This window comes from Choloepus didactylus, chromosome 6 (genome assembly GCF_015220235.1).
Source record: "Choloepus didactylus isolate mChoDid1 chromosome 6, mChoDid1.pri, whole genome shotgun sequence".
NCBI lineage: Eukaryota > Metazoa > Chordata > Mammalia > Pilosa > Megalonychidae > Choloepus > Choloepus didactylus.
Window position 1 is genome coordinate 154,700,661 of NC_051312.1, and position 21,121 is coordinate 154,721,781.

Below are 21,121 nucleotides of genomic sequence, written 5' to 3' on the forward strand. Positions count from 1 at the left end.
AGAGGTTTTCCGGACACCACTGGCCATCCTCCAGTGAAGGTACCCTATTGCTGATGCACTACCTTGGACACTTTATGGCCTTAAGACTTTAACTGTGTAACCAAATAACCCCCCTTTATAAAAGCCGGTTCATTTCTGGTGTTCTGCATTCCAGCAGCATTAGCAAACTAGACCACCACTTTTCCTTGCGTTGCCATTTCTCACGTATTTACTATAATGACTCTGGATGGCCTTGTCCCTCTTCTATACTTCCCTCGCGTCCTGTGGAATCTTCATCCCAGCCCTTACTCCATCGTGGGAAACTAGTTACTTGCGCATGTCTCACCCATTAGTCTGAAAGTCCTTGAAGCAGAGCATTTGTGCCATTTACAGTTACTCCACCCCCAGCACCGCCCTGGGTCAGGTACATAAGCGGCCTCGATACAGTTGATGAAGGAACGGAACAGAAGCTGCCTCCCCCGGCCCGCGGGGGATGCTCAGCCCTCCTCCCCCTTTCCTTCGACTGGTAGCCGCCTGTTCTCCTCCACTGGCTGTCCACGGACCGCTTGGGGAATTCAAGGTCAGGGCGTTAGGTCCAGATACTCCCTTTCCTTCCACTCGCGGAGGGAGGTACGCGGAGCCGGCTCTTGCCGCATCCCCGCACCCGGCCGCCTCTCCTCCAGCGGACCTCTGAGGCCAGCGCCGGGGAACCCGGAGGCCAACACCCCGGGCCTCGGAGCCAGCGCGTGGGACCTCGCCAGCCCCAGGACCTGCCGACCTGCCGGGCCTCTGCGCGCCCCCGGCCCGGACCCGGACCCCCGCCTGAGGCCCGCTGCCAGACGGCGGTGACAGCTGCGCCGGAGCCCGCGCTCCCAACCTCGTGGCCATGAGCTCCCCGCCCTGGCTCAGGTGACGAACTTGCGGCCTTTCCGCGACCTGGGCCCTTCCCGGCGCAGGGTGGCTCTTTGCGCTGCGTCCTGGTCCCAGGTCTTTCCGGGGAGTGTACTTGCTTCTACACCTAGACCTCCCGCGCTTTTTGTCGTCAGCAGGTGCTTCCCGCACTGCACCTGGCGCAGGGCCCTGGGGGTAGTCCCTGAACCTGGGGGTCCTGGAGACAGCTCCTGAACTTGGGGGCAATACAAGGGCCCCCAGACTGTGACACTCTTCTGGGCCTCACCTGGGCCAGAGGCTCTCCTCCTTAACTCCTTTTCCAAGCCTCATCACTCCCAGCTCTTTCTCTGCCCATTCCTGAGTCAACCCCCAATGGCCCTGGGGAGTAAGTGCTCTTAGGGTTGTCACTGAGACCCCTTCCCTCCCTCAGTGGGCTCCAGGGGCCCATCATACCCTGGCCCGTTCCTGCCTGCGGCTTCTAGGGTGGGAAGTCTGCAGGCAGCTCTTTCCCCTGAGGCAGGCCCGCTGAGGCCCACTGGGAGGCAAGAGAGTATGGGAAGCTCCAGTGGTGAGGAAAACCTGCCTGTAGCGGTGGCTGCTGCCCCTTCCCACCCCCTGATCTCCTCCCAGCCTGCCGAGGCCAGCAGCCTGCTGATGCCACTGCCCTTTCTCTTTTCTCCTTTCAGCCGGTGTCTCTCCATGAAGGGGATGGTGTGCATCTTTTTCCTGCCATTTACCTTATCGGGTTTTGCTCCTTGGGTGAAACACAAAGCTGGAAGAGGGGTCCAGCACCACGGCAGGTTCGCACAAGTGGGAAGGGATGGGAGCACTTCCCCTTTCCTGGAGAAAATAATACTGTAATTGTGCACAGAGCATGTCCTGGCCACACTTTTTTTTTCCTCCAGGATTTCAGCAGTCATCTCCCCCTCCCACTTTCTTTCTGTGTGTGTATGTGTGTGTGTGTGTGTGTGTTTCTCACTAGGTTTGATTGGTCTCATCTGACACCTTCTACCCTGAAGAACCGACATTTGGGACTTGAGACAGAAAGCGGAGGCAAGGATCACCCACACTTCACACTGGAGGGGGACAAGTTCCTGATTTTCGGGGGTTCCATCCACTATTTCCGGGTGCCCTGGGAGTACTGGCTGGACCGCCTGCTAAAGCTGAAGGCCGGTGGCTTCAACACTGTCACCAGGTGAGTGCTGTGGCCAGCCACCCTGTGGGGGCTCCTAATGTCTGGGCCCTGCCCCAGAGCCGGGGCCTCTCGTTTAGAGAGCACAGTCTAAGGGTTTGCCTTCGGTGTGGTCATTTCCGGCATGTGCCCTTGATGCATAAGCTTCCAACAGTTCCTTGACATCTCATTTTAGTTTGCTGAGTGATCAAAGCCTTGGGCAGGGATTCATTAGAGAAAAAGAAAGGGCGTGTGTGCTTTCCGCAGGAAACTCTCTGTCTAATGGACGCATCACTGGGTCTTTTAGGAGCTCTGTTTAATGGCATGTGTTCACAGTATACTTACAGATCATGACAGGGTGTTTTAATTTTGTAAATGGGGATGAACATGTAGAGGAATTAGCAATATCAAAAACAGAACCTGTGAGGAAATAGCAGTAACAATAAAGTGCCATTTTAGTGGCATAAAGGGAAAGGACGTTGCTGCTGAATGACAATGACTAAGATTTGGAGTCAGAGAGACCTGGTCTTCAGGCTCCCAGGGCTGGGACTCAGCTATCCCATCCCAGGGCCCCAGGGCCCTCATCCTATAAATGTGAAGAATCATAATTCCCTCTTGAGGTTGTGTTGCTGCTTCAATGAGGTAAAACCTTTATCTGATTTGTTTGAAGCATGCCTGTCGCCATGCCTGGTAAATGGTGGCATGAAGAAATACAAACCCAGTTTAGTTCATCAGAAGGATTTAAATGTATATGAGCATGATATTTAACATGACTATGTGTGTAGTGACAGAAGGTGACATGGTTTAGGGCTTAACCGAGGGCTGGGCATTTTCTAAGCATTTCCCCCAAATCACTCAGTTCTCACGAGTGTCCTGTGAGGGGATGGACACTGGAGCACAGAGAGGGTTAAATGGATCTGCTCAAGAGAGCACAGAAAGCCACCCCTGGTGGTCTGGCTGCAGAGCCCCCATTCTTAGCTGCCTGGTGACAGTGCTTTACCCTAGGTGTGGCCATGAGCTGTGAATGGGCATGGCTGCAGAATGATGAATCAAAAACAATGCTCAAAGCAAAAGTCATATTTGATGAGGAAAAGTGGACTTTCTTTCATAACCAACCCATTTCCACATGTGGTTAACTTTAGGGAAATGGCGATCCTACAGGGGACAGCAGGAAAGACCATCCTTAGTTTAATGACTTTGTCATTGCCAGAAGACAGAGTCATTAATTTAAATATATCCACCACCATAAAGTAAGAAAACGAGTTTTAGCTATTCAGTAGACTTTCATACAATATTTACTGTATGCCAGGCAAGCTCTAAGCCTAGGACGATATAAATTTTTTCAATCCCCAGAGCAACATATGTGGTGAGTCGTGTAATTTATTATCCCCATTTTGCAGGTGAGAAAACTGAGACAATGAGAGGTTAAATCACTTTCCGAAAGTTATGAATAGTGGATCTATGTCTTGAACTCAGCCAGGTTCCTGGGTCCAGCTGCCTTTCACAATCATAGACTTTATTTAGAGACTGAGGATTGTGTTCACAGGATTTTGCAACAACTTGTAAGGTCTCAGTGTCCTTTGCAAGGACATTTTATGATCAGAGTATATTTTTCTGTTTCTTGATTAAATTTTTGTCACCAGCAATTAGAAAGGCCTGTTGTTTCATGGTCAAGCAATGGAATTCTATTGTTTTAGCATCTGGAAAAAATAAAGGCAGTCCTGAGAAGTTCAAAACTTACAATTTGGAAAGAGAGAGAGCAGAAAAGTATTAGCAAAACACCATGGGGCATATAATGTAATGTTTTACATCTGTAATTACATTAATTCCCAAATATTTAAATTCCTTTGCCTTCCTGGGCTAACATATATTACTTATAATGTATTGAATTTTTAAAAAAGAAAACAGCCCCAGCTGTACTCATAAACCTATACTGCTGAGCAACCATGTGACAAGAGCACAGAAATGCAAAAATGGGGCGCGAGCCTCAGAGACACCCCTGCCTCCTGAGCGTCCTTCCACTGCCCTCTAGTGGCAAAGTTTAGCATCGTACTTAATGTAAAGGAGAAAAAGCTTAGAGGGCCCACTCCACGATTGCAGAGCAGTTACTGAAGGGCGAATTTAAAGCTGATAGGCAACGCGTTAATAACAGGTACACCTAATATGCAAAGAGTTTAATCATGAATAATTATTGAATTTTATTGAAAGCTATTTTCCCTGTTGAGGGAATCATATGGCTTTTCTCCACTCTTGTTGAAGTGGTGAATTACTTGACAATTTTTCTGATATTCAATCAATTTTACAGTCCTGGGAGAAACTGTATTTGACTATGAGACAAGCACATGTGTATAGTACACACACAGGTGTGTGCGCACACACACAGATTGCTAGACTTAATTTGTTACCGTTTTATTTCAGATATTTTATCTATGATTATATGGGAGATTGGTTAAATTTTTTTATTTCTGTTAGTTTTCTCATCCAGTTTTGATATCAATTTTAAAATAACCCCCCAAAGTGATTATACTTCTTATTATATTCACTGAAAATATTTTGAATAAAAATTGTATTTTTCCCTAGATCCTTCTTAAAATTCACCTGGAAAATTCTGTGACTTCTCTTTTGTGTTTGTAAGGTGAAGATTTTTGGGGCTATTGATCTTTCTTTAATAGTTGTGGTTAACTCATATTTTCTATTTCTTCTAAGGTCAATTTTGGTAATTAAATGTTTTTTTAAAGAAAAAGTTATTTTTTTCTTATTTCGAGAAATCCAGCAATACCATAAGACATCCATACTCATTTTGTTTTTCATAATTTTTTTTTAATTAGAGAAGTTATAGGTTTATTAAAAAAAGAATGAAGAAAGTACAGGGTTCCCGTATAGCCCCTTTACACAGTTTTTTCTTATTATTAACATTTTGTATTAGTGTGGTACTTTTGTTACAATCAACGGAACAATATTATTATACTTATACTATTAATTGTAGTCTGTAGTTTACATTAAGTTTTACTGTGTTGTGTAGTATTTTTTTTTCCTTTCAATTTTATTCTGGCAATATATAACCACTTTCAAATATAAGTTTCAGTGGTGTAAGTTACACTCACAATGTTGTGCTACCATCACCACCATTCATTACCAAAACTTTTCCTTTCATTCCAAACAGAGACTCTATACCCATTAAACATTAACTCCCCATTCCTGACTCCCACTCTGGGCTCTGCTAATCTATATTCTCATATAATATTTGTTGTTTTGTGCCTGGCTTATTTCACTCAACATGATGTGTTCAAGATTTGTCTGTGTTGTAGCATGTATCAAAACTCCATGCCTTTTTTATGTCTGAGTAATATTCCATTTCAAGTATATACCACGTTTTGTTTATCCATTCATCAGTTGCTGGACTCTTGAGGTGCTTCCACATTTTGTCAATTGTGAATAATGCTGTTATGAACAATGGTGAGCAAACATCTGTTTGTGTCCCTGATTTCAACTCTTTTGTGTCTCTACCTAGAAGTGTGATTGCAGGGTCAGACTGTAATTCTATACTAAGTTTCTGAAGAGCTGCCAGAATGTTTTCCACAGTGTCTGAACCAGTTTACATTTCCACTAACAATGAACAACTGCTACTCTTTCTCCATGTCCTTTCCAAAACTTTTTATTTTCTCCATTTGCATAGTAGCCATTCTAGTGGGTGCAGAATGGTATCTCATTGTGGTTTTGATTTGCATTTACCTAATGGCTAATGATGAGTATCTTTTCATGTGCTTATTGGCTATTTGTATATCTTCTTTGGAGAAGAAGTCAAGTACTTTGCACAATTTTTCATTGGATTCTTTGTCTTTCTGTTTTAGGATTTCTTCATATATTCTGGATATTAAATTCTTATTAAATATGTGGTTTCTAAATATTTCTCCCTGTCTCTAGGTTGCTTTTTACTTTTCTGATGAAGTCCTTTGATACACAAAAGTTTTAATTTTGAAGTCTCATTTATCTCCTTTTGTTGCTTTTGCTTTTGTTGTAACTTCTAAGAAACCACTGACTGACACATTTCCCTCTGTTTTCCACTGAGTTTTATAGGTTTGGTTCTTATATTTAGCTCTTTGATCCATTTTGAGTTAATTTTTATAAATGATGTGAGATTGGGATCCACCTTCATTCTTTTGCTTATGGGTATATGGTTTTCCCAACACCATTTGTTGAATAGATAACAATTTCCCCATTGAGTGGATTTAGCATGATCACCAAAATCAGTTGGTCATGGAAATGAGGCTTTATTTCTGAACTCTCAATTCTATTTTATTGATCATTATGTCTTTGTGGAAGTACCACACTGTTTTGATTAGTGGAAGGATCATACTATTTTGATTATTGTTGTTTTATAAGTTTTAAAAATTGGGAAGCTGTGAATTTTTTATAAGAAGTTTTAAAAATTGAAAACACTGTTCTTTTTCAAGATGGTTTTGGCTATTTACCCTACCATATAAATTTGATGATTGGCTTTTCCATTTCTGCAAAGAAGGTCGTTGGAACTTTTATTGAGATTGCATTGAATCTGTAAATTTCTTTGGGTAGAACTGACTTCTTAACAATATTTAGTCTTATACCATGAGCACAGAATGTCCTTCCATTTGTTTATGACTTATTTAATTTCCTTTGGCAATATTTAGTAGCCAGAGTGATTTTAGCTTCATAAAATGTGTTAGGTAGTTCCTTTTTCTTCAATTTTTTTTGAAAGAGTTTGAACAGGAATGGTGTCAATTCTTTTTGGAAAGTTTGGTAAAATTCCCCTGTGAAGCCATATGGCCCTGGGCTTTTGTTTGTAGGTAGATTTTTGATGACTGATTGGATCTCTTTGTTTGTGATTGGTTTGTTGAGGTCTTCTATTTCTTCTTGGGTCAGTCTAGGTTGTTCATGTGTTTCCAGAAATTGTCCATTTCCTCTAAATTGTCTAGCTTATTGGCATACAGTTGTTCATAGTATCCTCTTATGATTTTTTTAAATTTCTTTGGGATCTGTAGTTATTATCCCCTTCTCAAATCTGATTCTGTTTATTAGGGTCTTCTCTTTTTTTGACTCTGTCAGTCTAGCTAAGGGTCTGTCAATCTTGTTGATCTTCTCAAAGAATCAACTTTTGGTTTTATTTATTCTCTCTATTGTTTTTTTGTTCTTCAGCTCATTTATTTCTGCATTAATCTTTGTTATTTATTTTTGTCTACTTGCATTAGGATTAGTTTGCTGAACATTCTCTAGCCTCTTCAGTTGATCAGTTAGGTCTTAAGTTTTAGCTCTTTCTTGCTTTTTGATATATGCATTTAGAGCTATAAATTTCCCTTGCAGCACTGCCTTCACTGTATTCCATAGGTTTTGATATGTTGTGTTCTCATTTTCATTCATCTCTAGATATTTACTAATTTCGCTTGCAATTTCTTCTTTGACCCACTGGTTGTTTAGGATTGTGTTGTTTAACCTCCATGTACTTGTGGAAGATCTGGTTCCCTGGTGGTTGTTGATTTCTAGTTGCATTCCGTTGTGGTTAGAGAATGTGCCGTGAATAATTACAATCTTTTTAAATTTATTAAGACTTGTTTTGTGCCCCAACATATGACCTATCCTGGAAAACGTTCCATGGGCACTAGAGAAGAATGTGTATCCTGGTACTTTGGGATGTAACTATCTATATATGTCAATTAAGTCTACTTCATTTATCACATTGTTTAGGTTCTCAATTTCCTTATTGGTCCTCTGTCCAGTTGTTCTACTATAGAAGAGAGTGGTGTATTGAAGTCTCCCACTATTATTGTAGATATGTCTATTGCTTCCTTCAGTTTAGCCAATGTTTGTCTCATGTATTTTGGAGCTCCTTGATTGGGTGCATAAACATTTATAATTGTTATTTCTTCTTGGTGAATTATCCCTTTTGTTAATATACAGTGCCCTTCTTTATCTCTTATGACATCTTTGCATCTGAAGTCTATTTTGTCTGATATTAGTATAGCTACCCCAGCTTTCTTTTGACTGCAGTTTGTGTGGAATATTTTTTTTCCATCCTTTCACTTTCAGTCTCTTTGTGTCACAGGGTTTAAGATGAGTCTTGTAAACAGCATTTCACTGGGTTATATATTTTAATCTATTCTACAAATCTGTATCTTTTAATTGGAGAGTTTAATCCATTCACATTCAAAGTTATTAGTTTGAAGGGAGTTCTTGAACCAGCCATCTCATCCTTTGGTTTTTAGTTGTTAGATCCATTTTTTCCCCTCTCTCTTTTTTTCCTTTAAGTTACCCTTACTAATAACTCCTCAGTTCTGTGCTCTTCTCCAGACCTCTCTCTCCATTCTGTTTTTCTCAGCCAATAGAGCTCCCTTTAGTATTTCTTGCAGGGCAGGTCTTTTGTTAACAAATCATCTCAGCATTTATTTGTCTGTGAAAATTTTAAACTCTCCCTCAATTTTGGAGGCGAGCTTTGCTGGATAAAGAATTCTTGGCTGCCAATTTTTCTCTTTCAGAACCTGGAATATGTCATATCACTGCCATCTTGCCTCCCTGGTGCCTCCTGAGTAGTCAACTTATGTTGGTTCCCTTGTGTGTGGTGAATTGCTTCTCTCTTGCTGCTTTCAGGAGCCTCTCCTTCTCTTCAACATTTGACAATATAACTAGTATATGTTTAAAAGTAGGTTTATTTGGATTTATTCTTTTTGGAGTTCATTGGATATTTATGTTGTTTAGAAGGGTTGGGAATTTTTCCCCCCAAATTTCTTTGAATACTTTTCCTAGACCTATACTCTTCTCTTCCCCTTCTGGAACACCAGTGATTCTTATATTTGTGCCCTTTGTGTTGTTGATCATTTCCCTGAGTTCCATTTCAAACTTTTTGATTTTTTTTTTTAACCATTCCTTCATTTGTGCTTTCACTTTCCATCACCCTGTGTTTGAGGTTGCTAAATCATTCCTCTACTTCTTCAAATCCGGTATTATGTGTCTCAAGAATATTTTTAATTTGACCAACAGTATCTTTTTTTCCCATAAGATACACTGTTTTTTTTTTTAATTTACTCTTGCTAATTCTTCTTCATGCTCTTCTAGGGTCTTCCTCATGTCCTTTATATCCTGAGCCATAATATTGATATTTGTGTGTACTTCTCTGATTAATTGTTCCAAGTTTTCTCGTCTGGCTTTTTAATTTGTTCATTTGGCTTGTCCATATTTTCTATATCCTTCAAGTGCTTTGTAATTTTCTGCTGGCTTCCAGGCATATGCTTGTCTTGTTAGGGTTATTTTGAGAAGTGCAGAAATTAATTGAGTATATATAATTTGCTTTGCTGGAGTGCAGTTTCCCTAACCTACCAGCAGGTGGCACTCTTGAGGTACAGCTTGCTGGAGTGCAGTTTCCCTAACCTACCAGCAGCTGGCACTCTCAAGTAGGTCTTCCCCAACTTCTCCTCTGCAGTGGGCAGAGTCCAAACCCGGTGGGGAAACCAATCAGTGCACCGGATCTCCATGTGCTCTGGGGAATCCTGTTCCTGGGGCTACAATGTGGCCCCAGCAGGTAAGCAGAGAGCCTGTTCAAGGGCACCCACAGGTGGAGCATGGGCCCTGCACAGTGGTTCTCTTCCCGCCTTGCACCCGTGAGTCTCTGGGGTATGGGAGGGGCTCACGATTGCCCGTATGGTGCTTCTCCCTTCTCCGCTTCTCACTGCTACACCACCCCAGCCTTCTGTGGGGGGAGCAATTGCAGCCCACTGTGTTCCCTCATGGGTGCTCCCCGCTGTCTGGCTGTGGAGGATCATCTCCTAGCAAACTCTCAAGGTAGGTGCATGGGAGCAGAGAACCACTGCTCATTCCCTTGCCCAGTGCGGTTTTTCTGCTGCCAGCCTGGGGGTGAGAGGGGGGCATCCGGTCAGAAACGACCTGACTCCTTCCTTGAGCCACTGTCTCTCCTCCGTTTTTGTCGGGTGACCCTCCACATACTGTGGGGGACCCTCTGTGGCTGGTCACACCCCAGAACCATGGTCCCTGGTGCTCTCCAGCCCCTTTCTTGTTACGCTGATGGAGGAGAAGCCCGTCTGCCTCACCTACTCTGCCATCTTCCCGGAAGTTTCCTGCAAGTTCTGTTCCTATTATTCTTTACTTGAGTCTTCTTTTCTCTGCTAATATTTTATGTATTTACTGGTTATTTTATATAACAAGTTTATGGGGAAGATAGAGTTAGAGGGACAAAAGTAAAAAACTGTCTGGCTTACAGTTGAGGCTGATCTAGGAATTTGGAGGAAAGAAATAAGATGCTTATTCTGTTTCTCTGTTCTCTAATTCAGCTATGTTCCGTGGAACCTCCATGAGCCAGGAAGAGGCAAATTCGACTTCTCTGGGAACCTGGATCTGGAGTACGTGCCGATGCAGCTTCCTTGGCCAGACCCTGGGTGGGAAGCAGAGAGCGGCTCCTTGGGGCTGCTTGGGAACAGCAGGGGCAGCTCGGCTTTCTGCTCTGAGAAGCACGGAGACCACAGAGTGTCCTGACCTTTGTTCTCAGGACACCCCGGGAGGCTCTGCACTCAGCCCCAGGCGCCTCCAGCAGGAGCCTGCTCCTCCCAGTGGGGGTGGGGTGGGGGTGGGGCTGCGGCCTCCACTGCAGCCCAGGAAGCTGCTAAGGCCCAGGATTCAGCCGTCCCCTGAGTGGGGGTCCTGCTCACTGTAGGTTAGCAAAGCCATTGGGGTCAGACTCCCTGTTAGGGTGCCTCATGCGCCCTGTCGGACACCCCCGGTGAGTTAGAGTGGGCCCAGGCCAATGCCCTACGCTGGGAGCCAGTGGAAACCCAGCCCCAGGCCTCTCTGGCCTCTGACCTTTGGGTTCCCTGCCCTGCTGGCTTTACTTCCTTCACCCCAGTCTCTCTGATTGAGTGAGGTAGGTGGGGAGAAGAGCTGAGTGCTTTGCACCCCACCGTGGGTGCTGGGCTCCCTTCCCACCTTACTCCAGCCCATGATGGGTGCTGGGCTCCCTTCCCACCCTACTCCAGTCTGTGATGGGTGCTGGGCTCCCTTCCCACCCTACTCCAGCCTGTGATGGGTGCTGGGCTCCCTTCCCACCCTACTCCAGCCTGTGATGGGTGCTGAGCTCCCTTCCCACCCTACTCCAGCTCGTGATGGGTGCTGGGCTCCCTTCCCATTCCTACCCCGGCCCATGATGGGTGCTGGGCTCCCTTCCCACCCCTGCGCTGGCTCAGCCCACCCCAGCCTCAGCTCGGAGCTGACACGACAGCGTTGGTCTTTCCCCAGGGCCTTCATCCAGCTGGCTGCCAAGGTTGGGCTGTGGGTGATCCTGCGTCCAGGCCCCTACATCTGCGGTGAGATCGACCTGGGGGGCCTGCCCAGGTAAGCAGGCTGCGAAGAGTCCAGAGCTGAGGTTGTAACAAAGTATTTTGCTTTAGTTTAAGTAAAATTTTTAATCTAATCCTGATAAAATCAGCCATCATTTATTGAGTACGTATTTCATGTTGCCCATGCCATCCACCTCATGGAGCACTTGTGGCAATGTCCTGAGGGTTCTAACACCACCCCCATCTTGTAGACCAGGAGCCTGGGGTGCTGGTCGTGGTGTTTGGGCATGTGGCCATGAGTGTGACAGGGAAGAGAGGAGGTACTGGGGTGGCCAGATCTCCTTTCCCTGCAGAGGGGGCTCTGCTCACCTTTTCTTCTCAAGGGGTGGGAAGAAAGGGAAGCGAAGGCTTTAGAGGTGGAGGGTCTTGTCCTGATGATTTCTGCTCAGTACATTTCTCTTTATTTTGTTAATGGAGGGCCACCTCCTCCCCTGCACGGAGCACCCCCAGCCTTCCTCCCTTCCTTCTCATCTTCTTTGCCTTGTTCTCTCATCTGGGATTCTGGTCCTCAACCCAGAGAGCTGAGGTTCGGGCTGAGTGTCCATGAATCTGCTTCTGTTGCTTTTCTGAGCAGGGTAGAACCCCACTCAACCCAGTCTTGACTCTGTGTAAGCACTTGGATCCCCAGGGTCAGACCAAGGGCTTTGCTTTCCTCTGAGGTGAGCTCGTCCTCCCACCCCAGCTCAGGAGCAGAGCAAGTTCTCCCAGGGGGAAGAGGGGGCTTAGAGAAACAGTGACTCCCTGTTGGCTTGGACGCCTCACCCTGTGCCCTCCTGGGGACTTGGGGAGGTGGTCACTGGCTCCAGGTTCTAGTTTTCGAGGACACGTGACCCAGCATCTAAAGTACAGAGGCTGTGTCAGTGAAGAAGCTTCCCGATGAATGGATGGGAGGAGAGTGTCTGATGAGAACGCCCACCGATGTAGGCCTGCAGCAGAGTCATAGCAGAAGGGAAAGACTTTCATACCTCTTGAAGCGCCTGGGCCCTGTGAGCCCTGCCTTTCTGTTGGAAAGGTCTGGAGAGCTTCATCCTGCTGGGTGCCAAGGCTGGAACTGTGGGTCATCCTGCATCCCAGCCCCTATATCAGTTTCAGGAGCCTCCAGGGATCCAGGGTCATGGCATGAGGTCAAAAGAAGTGCATCTTTGTGGGAGGGAGCCCTGAGGAGGGCTAGCTGTGGAAAGATCCTCCTTGCTGCCTTCTGATCTCTAACTCGGAGCCTGTCTCCTTTCACCCCCAGCTGGTTACTGCAGGACCCTAAGTTGAAGTTGAGAACAACCCACAAGGGCTTCGTTGAAGCAGTTGATAATTATTTTGATCATCTGATTCCCAGGCTGGTTCCCCTCCAGGTAAGGCCACATTACTTTTACTTCTGTCTTGACATCTGTTGGAGTGAGCAGTTTGTTCTGGCTCATTCATGGTAGAGGATGCTGTCTCCATTAGAGTGGAGGCTGTCTTCTGCTGCCCCTTTGAATTCTAGCTCCCATCTTAGTACAGAAGCTCTATGTTTCCAAGCTTGGGGGTCTTGTCTGTGTTCCCAGCTTAGGACTTGTTTTTGTTCTTCTGGATGTGCTTGATGCTCACTAAACTTGCTGATGTTCATGCTGTTTATTGCTTTTCTTAAATTGTCTTTGTTGTTTTAAACACTTAATACATGTATCTAGTAAGACCCTCAAAATGTACAAAAGAATTTATGATGAAATAGAAGTCCCAAAAGTCCAATCTGTCCCAAAGCTATTTATTTACTTCCCAGGGAAAGAATTTTGTGTATCTTTTCAGAGATTTTCCACACATATGGAAGCAAGTTATTTCATGTGTATAATCATAATAATCACATAGAGGTAGAAGGAGAATAACATTTTGAAGAGATGGTTGGAGAAAGGAGAACTGACAAAAGGGTATGAAAATTAGAAAGATATAAGGAAACCTAGGGGACAGACATTACTGAAAATGAAGAGAGAGGGTTCAAGGAGGGGACAGACTTGAGTGTGGAGTGATATTGGAAGATTGAATTAAAAACTGAAAATGTTTCTATTTCTTTACTTTAGCACAAGTAAAGTAGGTGGTGTGATGGGGTGGAAGCTTTACCACAGTGGGTTTAACAATGAGTTAGGAGTGAGAAAGCAGAGCCTTCAGGAGGCAGCTGATAACTCAAGAAGTTTGTCTCTTAAAGAGGAGCAGGCAAAAGTTGTGTACCTGGAGGGGGACATTCTCTGGGGAATCCTTCCCTCTCTCTGTCCTCCTGTCTTTCTCTCCCTGTCTCTCTTTCTCAGCCTCCCTTGACCCCCACCCCCCCACCTCTGCTGTGAAGGTTTTGGACAAGTTTTCATGATGATGGAAACCAGCAATCCGGGAGGAGAGGCGGACGGTGGAGAAGGGAGGGAGCCATGCAAAGAGCCAAGTCGCTGAGCAAGGGGGGTAGGCAGTGGGGCCCCCCAGACAAGTGGTGACATGGCCGTAAGACAGAGGAGGGAAGGTGGGTGGGATGGGTGTGGAAGCAGGTGGGTTTGTAGGTTTGAGATAACATATCTGAGTAGCTAATTAGCCTGAGGAATAGAGGAAACCTGTAGGACGTGCTTACCTATGCAGTACCAGGTAAGGTAGGACTCTGGCAGCCGTTTAAGAGCCCGAGGAGAGAGACTGCCCAAACTGTAAGGCAACTGCACCAGGACTGCTATTTTTAGCAGCAAATCCAGAAGCCCATTCTCAACCTGTCTTCTGCTTGCCTGCCAGTACCTCCAGGGCGGTCCGATCATTGCGGTGCAGGTGGAGAATGAATATGGTTCGTACACTATAGATGAAGAGTACATGCCATATCTTCAAGAGGTAAGGAGCACTGGGCTTGATTTCAGGTTCACAAACCTCCTTCCTCAATCTGTCTCTTTTTCCAGTGCACATTTGCTGGGTCCCTGCTACTTGGGTGATTCTATGTGAGACATTGGGGAATCGATCATGGAAGATCGAGTTCAGTTTCTCTGTGACTTTGCAATGTTACTAGGGAGATGGACATGGATGCAGCTTTATTATGAGACAGAAGGTGGTGTTGCAGGCATCCTCCCTTCTGATGCTCTTTCTATTGGCAAAGCTACATCCCTGGTAAATGATGCTTTGAGAACTTGATGAGGGCTACTTTAGCACTGATGCAGAGTCCTCCTTGGCTTTTGCTCCCCTCCGCGGGGATGTGTCTGGCCAGGAAGGCTGTGATCCTGTCTGGTGTCCTATCGAGTGGGTCAAGTCCCTCCTGTTCCCTGAGTCCCACATTCAGGAAGCAGAAGAGGGTTCAGAATGAACTGGATGGATTCCTTCCTCAGGTGGCTGGGCGGGATGCAGGGGCCATGATTTAGCCTGGCCCTTCATGGCCTCCAGCCTTGCCCACTTGGCTCTGCCCACCAGAGGCCCTGGGTGTGATGGTCCACAGGGCAATTGGAGGTTGGTCAGCCAGGCCAGGGAGAGAGCATGGCTGGCCTCTGCCCTGCAGCTATGGCTTCTGGAGTGGGACAAGATCCATGAACCCTGAGTTTTCTCTATCACTGACATGACCCCTTCCAATCAACCTTCTTCAGATTATGTGATTTTTTGTTGATTTTTTCCCTCCAATGTAGGTACCACTATTCTCCACTCCCAGACTCAGGTATGGGTGAGGAGGTTGATACATGAACATATAAGACATATAGACAGGAACCCCTCTTTCTGGCTGGTCATCTGTTGGCTACCTATGCCCTTCATAAATGTCATTTTCAAACTAGAAATTTCTCTACCTTCCTGCAGCTGTGATACACTTCCTCATTTCCTTTGACAATGTCCTGTTTGACCCAAGTTTTGTGCATTTATCTCTGACCTTTCTTTCTTTCTTCTTTTTTTCATTAACGGTCACTTCTTTTTTTTTTTTTTTCTTTTTACCTTTTTATTTTGACACAATTTCTCACTTAAAGGACAGCTGCAAAAATAATTCAAAAACCATGCAGAGAACTCCAACATACTCCCACCCCCAGATACCCAGGTCTTTTAACATTTTGTCATATCATTCTATCTATCTATCTATCTATCTATCTATCTATCTATCTATCCACCTATCTTTCCATCCATCCATCCTTCTACTTATTTCCTAAACATTTGAGAGTAGGTTGTATACATTATGCTCCATGAGCACTTAATACTTCCATGTACATTTCTTAAGAATGAGAACTTCTTTATTGTAGTTCCTATTCTAATATGCCAGTAGAAAGACAGGGGCCCTGTTTAAAGTATCTAGATGGATGAGAGGGTTCAAATACAGATGTTATAATTCCCACCTCCAACTGCCAATAGAATATTACTTGGGGTCAGTTCTCTTTTCCCTGTTTAAAGAGTAGAATGCCTTCTCTCCAGGGCATGGCTTTTCCCCTTTGTCCAAAATGAGCTCATTCGACACATATAACTTGCAGGGTTACTTTTCACAATGTGTAAAGCTGGGAAAATGGTGGAAAATGCACTTGTTAGAAAAAATAATAGCTATTTATCTGGTCTTTCTTGTGATTGCACAGCCTTGGGTTTTTCCTTCCAAGCCCAGTGTGTCCTCCTGGTCGTCTTCCTCCCTTGGGTGTGCTTTCCCTGGAGGCTGTGGCCCTGGTGCTTGACATATGCTGTCTACTCTGGGAAAGCACAGAGCAGGGATTCCTGCAGTGCATGAAGCCACAGATGGTCAGATGTGGGATTTACACCTTTCCCTCCAGCCCATCTGAGCCCAGTTGTATTTATTTCTTAAATTCTTTGTATTTCATTTATCCCTTGGAATCAAGGGAAGCAGTTTCATTCTGTCCGGTTTTCTCAATAGGCCCTGCTGAAAAGAGGGATCCGGGAGCTGCTGTTGACCTCGGATAATGAGGACAGTGTCCTAAAAGGCTACATAAATGGAGGTACAGATTAAGAGTGATTTTAAAGGAGAACTGAGACTCAGCCTGACAATTTAAATCTCAGACAAACCTCAGAGAGAACCAAGTTGTCTCTGATGCTTGTCTCATTCACATACCTTGAAATGGACCACAGAGATTTGACATTACAATAGTTGAGGACTGTTCCAGTTTGCTAATGTTGTTGGGATGCAAAATAGCAGAAATATATTGGCTTTTATAAAAGGGATTTATTTGGTTACACAGTTACAGTCTTAAGGCCATAAGTGTCCAAGGTAATGCATCAACAATTGAGTACCTTCACTGGAGGATGGCCAACGGTGTCTGGAAAACCTCTGTTAGCTGGGAAGGCATGCGCCTGGCATCTGCTCTGGAGTTCTGGTTTCAAAACGGCTTTCTCCCAGGATATTCCTCTCTAGGTGGCAGCTTCTCTTCACAATGTCACTCTCAGTTGCTCTTGGGACATTTGTCCTCTCTTAGCTTCTCTGGAGCAAAAGTCTGCTTTCAAAGGCCATCTCCAAAATGTCTCTGTAAGCTGAAGCTCCTCTCTCAGCTCCTGTGTGTTTCTTCAAAGTGTCCCTCTTGGCTGTAGCAAGCTTGCTCCTTCTGTCTGAGCTTATATAGTGATCCAGTAAACTAATCAAGGCCCACACCTCCATGGAAATTATCCAATCAGAGTTATCACCCACAGTTGGGTGGGTCGCATCTCCATGGAAACACTCAATCAAAGAATTACAATCTAATCAACACGAATACATCTGCCCACACAAGATTGCATCAAAGATAATGGCATTTTGGGGGACATAATACATTCAAACTGGCACAAGGACTCAGGGTCAAAACCAAGAATTCACTAGTCCAACTCTATCGCCTTTCCTTTCTTTCCATTCTCTTTTAAAACGGCTGTGAAGCCAGAGCAGTAACAGAGCTCTTCAGTCCACTCTCTCATTTTCCATACTTTTCCTGTGCTCGGAATCCAGATTGGTGCTGGGCATGGCTTAGAATCAGGACCATCGGTGTCACCACTGGAGAATCACATGGAGAACCAGAGACTGGTGCTGTGTGTAGGGAATCTGGCCTTGGCCAAGTCCCTGTCCTGGTTCTGCTGCCCAAGACTCAGAGTGGATGTGGAGAAGATGCTAGAGAACAGAGTAGCAGGACAACTCAGAACAACTCAGAACATAGAGTGATGACATTGAGGGAAATGGCCAAGGTCATGAGCAGGTGATGGGTCTAGGGGAGTGTCCATCAGGTCACCTTTGGCTCCAGGTGTTCTCTCCTTTTCGGTGACTTTTGCCTGCATTACTCTGGCACGGTGGAAAGTGACCTGAACATGGGGTCAGGAATCCTGAATTCATTTGCTAGGTCTGCTCCTGCTGTGTGACCTTGAATTGTTCCACTTCTCTAGGTAAACTGCATCTAATTTTAACTGCCCTTCTTTCTCCATGGTGTCCTTGTAAGTGTCAAATGGTAGGATGACTAGGACAGCCCTGTGTAGACTACAAAGTAAGGTATAAGTGGCATCTTATTATTTCACTATTAACCATACCTCCTTTCTGGTTGGGGGTGTGGGCCTCCATCTCTTCCCCTGACAGCACTTGTAACAATGCTTTATTATACACCGTCTTTCCCTTCCCTCCACAGCACTGGCCACAGTCAACATGAATAAACTTCATGATTCTGCTTTTGTACAGCTCAACAAAGTGCAGGTAAGGACATCTCAGGGGTGAAGAGTTTTTGCCCTTTTGCCTTCCGAGACCTTCCTGGCCTGCACATGGTGTTTGGTGAAAACAAGGAACTCAACAGGAAGAGAGCGTTGTTCTCCCTGGGGCCTCAGCTGGGCTCTCAAGCAATTTGGGGTTATGTCTTTCAGTGAAGGGGATCAGAGGCAGGGAATCCCTGCTTCTGTCACCTCACAGAGATGGCTGTTTCCCCTGCCCTGTGTTTCACCTAATGAAGAGTGGGGTTTAAGATTTCTGTGTTTGTTTTTCTAACCTTAAAATGTATCCCACAGAGAATGTGTAGTCAAAATTCTATGTATTAATGTTATTTGGAATCATTTCTTTGTTTTAAGTAGTTACTTTACCAATTTGGTGTAGCAATAGATTCGTTCACTTAACTTTCATTTCAATTCTTAGGTATTGCTCTTTACCATTATTTTATTTTATTTCTGTGTTTATGTCCTACCAATGGTCAAGTTTTGTAGATGTCTCGAGTGTCTGCTAGGAATGTACTCTGCACTATTGGTCGTTGTATTCTCTGTAAGTTTTTTTTTTTTTTTTTTTTTTAATCATCATTTTATTGAGATATATTCACATACCACGCAGTCATACAAAACAAATTGTACTTTCGATTGTTTACAGTACCATTACATAGTTGTACATTCATCAACTAAATCAATCCCTGACACCTTCATTAGCACACACACAAAAATAACAAGAATAATAATTAGAGTGAAAAAGAGCAATTGAAGTAAAAAAGAACACTAGGTACCTTTGTCTGTTTGTTTGCTTCCCCTACTTTTCTACACATCGATCCATAAACTAGACAAAGTGGAGTTTGGTCCTTATGGCATTCCCAATCCCACTGTCACCCCTCATAAGCTACATTTTTATACAACTGTCTTCGAGATTCATGGGTTCTGGGTTGTAGTTTAATAGTTTCAGGTATCCACCACCAGCTACCCCAATTCTTTAGAACCTAAAAAAGGTTGTCTAAAGTGTGCGTAAGAGTGCCCACCAGAGTGATCTCTCGGCTCGTTTTGGAATCTCTCTGCCACTGAAGCTTATTTCATTTCCTTTCACATCCCCCTTTTGGTCAAGAAGATGTTCTCCATCCCACGATGCCGGGTCTACATTCCTCCCCGGGAGTCATATTCCACGTTGCCAGGGAGATTCACTCCCCTGGGTGTCTGATCCCACGTAGGGGGGAGGGCAGTGATTTCACCTTTCAAGTTGGCTTAGCCAGAGAGAGAGGGCCACATCTGAGCAACAAAGAGGCATTCAGGAGGAGACTCTTAGGCACAAATACAGGGAGGCCTAGCCTCTCCTTTGCAGCAACCGTCTTCCCAAGGGTAAAACTTATGGTAGAGGGCTCAAGCCATCAAACCACCAGTCCCCTATGTCTGTGGTCATGTTAGCACCCATGGAGGTGGGGTAGGCGAATACCCCTGCATTCTCCACAGGCTCCTCAAGGGGGCACTACATCGTTTTTTTTTTTTTTTGTTTTTTTTTTTTTTTCCTTGTTTGTCTTTTTTCTTTTTTTTTTTTTTTTTTAACTTTCCCTTCTTTTTTCAAATCAACTGTATGAAAAAAAAAGTTAAAAGGAAAACAAACATACAATAAAAGAACATTTCAAAGAGACCATAGCAAGGGAGTAAGAAAAAGACAACTAACCTAAGATAACTGCTTAACTTCCAACATGTTCCTACTTTACCCCAAGAAAGTTACATACTATAGCAACATTTCAGTGAACTTGTTCCTACTACATCCATCAGAAATTAACAGACCATAGTCATTTCTGGGCATCCCCAGAACGTTAAATAGCTTATCTGTTCTTCTTGGATTATTGTTCCCCCTTCCTTAATTGCTCTCTACTGCTAGTTCCCCTACATTCTACATTATAAACCATTTGTTTTACATTTTTCAAAGTTCACATTAGTGGTAGCATATAATATTTCTCTTTTTGTGCCTGGCTTATTTCGCTCAGCATTATGTCTTCAAGGTTCATCCATGTTGTCATATGTTTCACCAGATCGTTCCTTCTTACTGCTGCGTAGTATTCCATCGTGTGTATATACCACATTTTATTTATCCACTCATCTGTTGAAGGACATTTGGGTTGTTTCCATCTCTTGGCAATTGTGAATAATGCTGCTATGAACATTGGCGTGCAGATATCTGTTCGTGTCACTGCTTTCCGATCTTCCGGGTATATCCCGAGAAGTGCAATCGCTGGATCGAATGGTAGCTCTATCTCTAGTTTTCTAAGGAACTGCCAGACTGACTTCCAGAGTGGCTGAACCATTATGCAGTCCCACCAACAATGAATAAGAGTTCCAATTTCTCCACATCCCCTCCAGCATTTGTAGTTTCCTGTTTGTTTAATGGCAGCCATTCTAACCGGTGTTAGATGGTATCTCATTGTGGTCTTAATTTGCATCTCTCTAATAGCTAGTGAAGCTGAACATTTTTTCATGTGTTTCTTGGCCATTTGTATTTCCTCTTCAGAGAACTGTCTTTTCATATCTTTTGCCCATTTTATAATTGGGCTGTCTGTACTATTGTCATTGAGTTGTAGGATTTCTTTGTATATGCAAGATATCAGTCTTTTGTCAGATATATGGTTTCCAAAAATTTTTTCCCATTGAGTTGGCTGCCTCTTTACCTTTTTGAGAAATTCCTTTGAGGTGCAGAAACTTCTAAGCTTGAGGAGTTCCCATTTATCTATTTTCTCTTTTGTTGCTTGTGCTTTGGGTGTAAAGTCTAGGAAGTGGCCTCCTAATACAAGGTCTTGAAGATGTTTTCCTACATTATCTTCTAGGAGTTTAATGGTACTTTCTTTTATATTGAGATCTTTGGTCCATTTTGAGTTAATTTTTGTGTAGGGGGTGAGGTAGGGGTCCTCTTTCATTCTTTTGGATATGGATATCCAACTCTCCCAGCCCCATTTGTTGAAAAGACCATTATGGCTCAGTTCGGTGACTTTGGGGGCCTTATCAAAGATCAGTCGGCCATAGATCTGAGGGTCTATCTCTGAATTCTCAATTCGATTCCATTGATCTATATGTCTATCTTTGTGCCAGTACCATGCTGTTTTGGCAA

General features: G+C 44.3%; 1 protein-coding gene across 1 annotated transcript in view; it reads left to right on the forward strand.

Moving 5' to 3' along the window:
• Window positions 1–865: 865 nt before the first annotated feature.
• Window positions 866–21,121, forward strand: part of LOC119537432 (beta-galactosidase-1-like protein 3) — a 52,890-nt gene continuing 32,634 nt past the window's right edge. Inside the window, exons 1-8 of the mRNA XM_037839877.1 lie at window positions 866–888; window positions 1,853–2,065; window positions 10,354–10,422; window positions 11,312–11,407; window positions 12,650–12,758; window positions 14,143–14,235; window positions 16,223–16,304; window positions 17,943–18,007. Of these exons, the coding sequence (XP_037695805.1) occupies window positions 866–888; window positions 1,853–2,065; window positions 10,354–10,422; window positions 11,312–11,407; window positions 12,650–12,758; window positions 14,143–14,235; window positions 16,223–16,304; window positions 17,943–18,007 (750 nt within the window). The remainder of the gene's footprint in view (window positions 889–1,852; window positions 2,066–10,353; window positions 10,423–11,311; window positions 11,408–12,649; window positions 12,759–14,142; window positions 14,236–16,222; window positions 16,305–17,942; window positions 18,008–21,121) is intronic.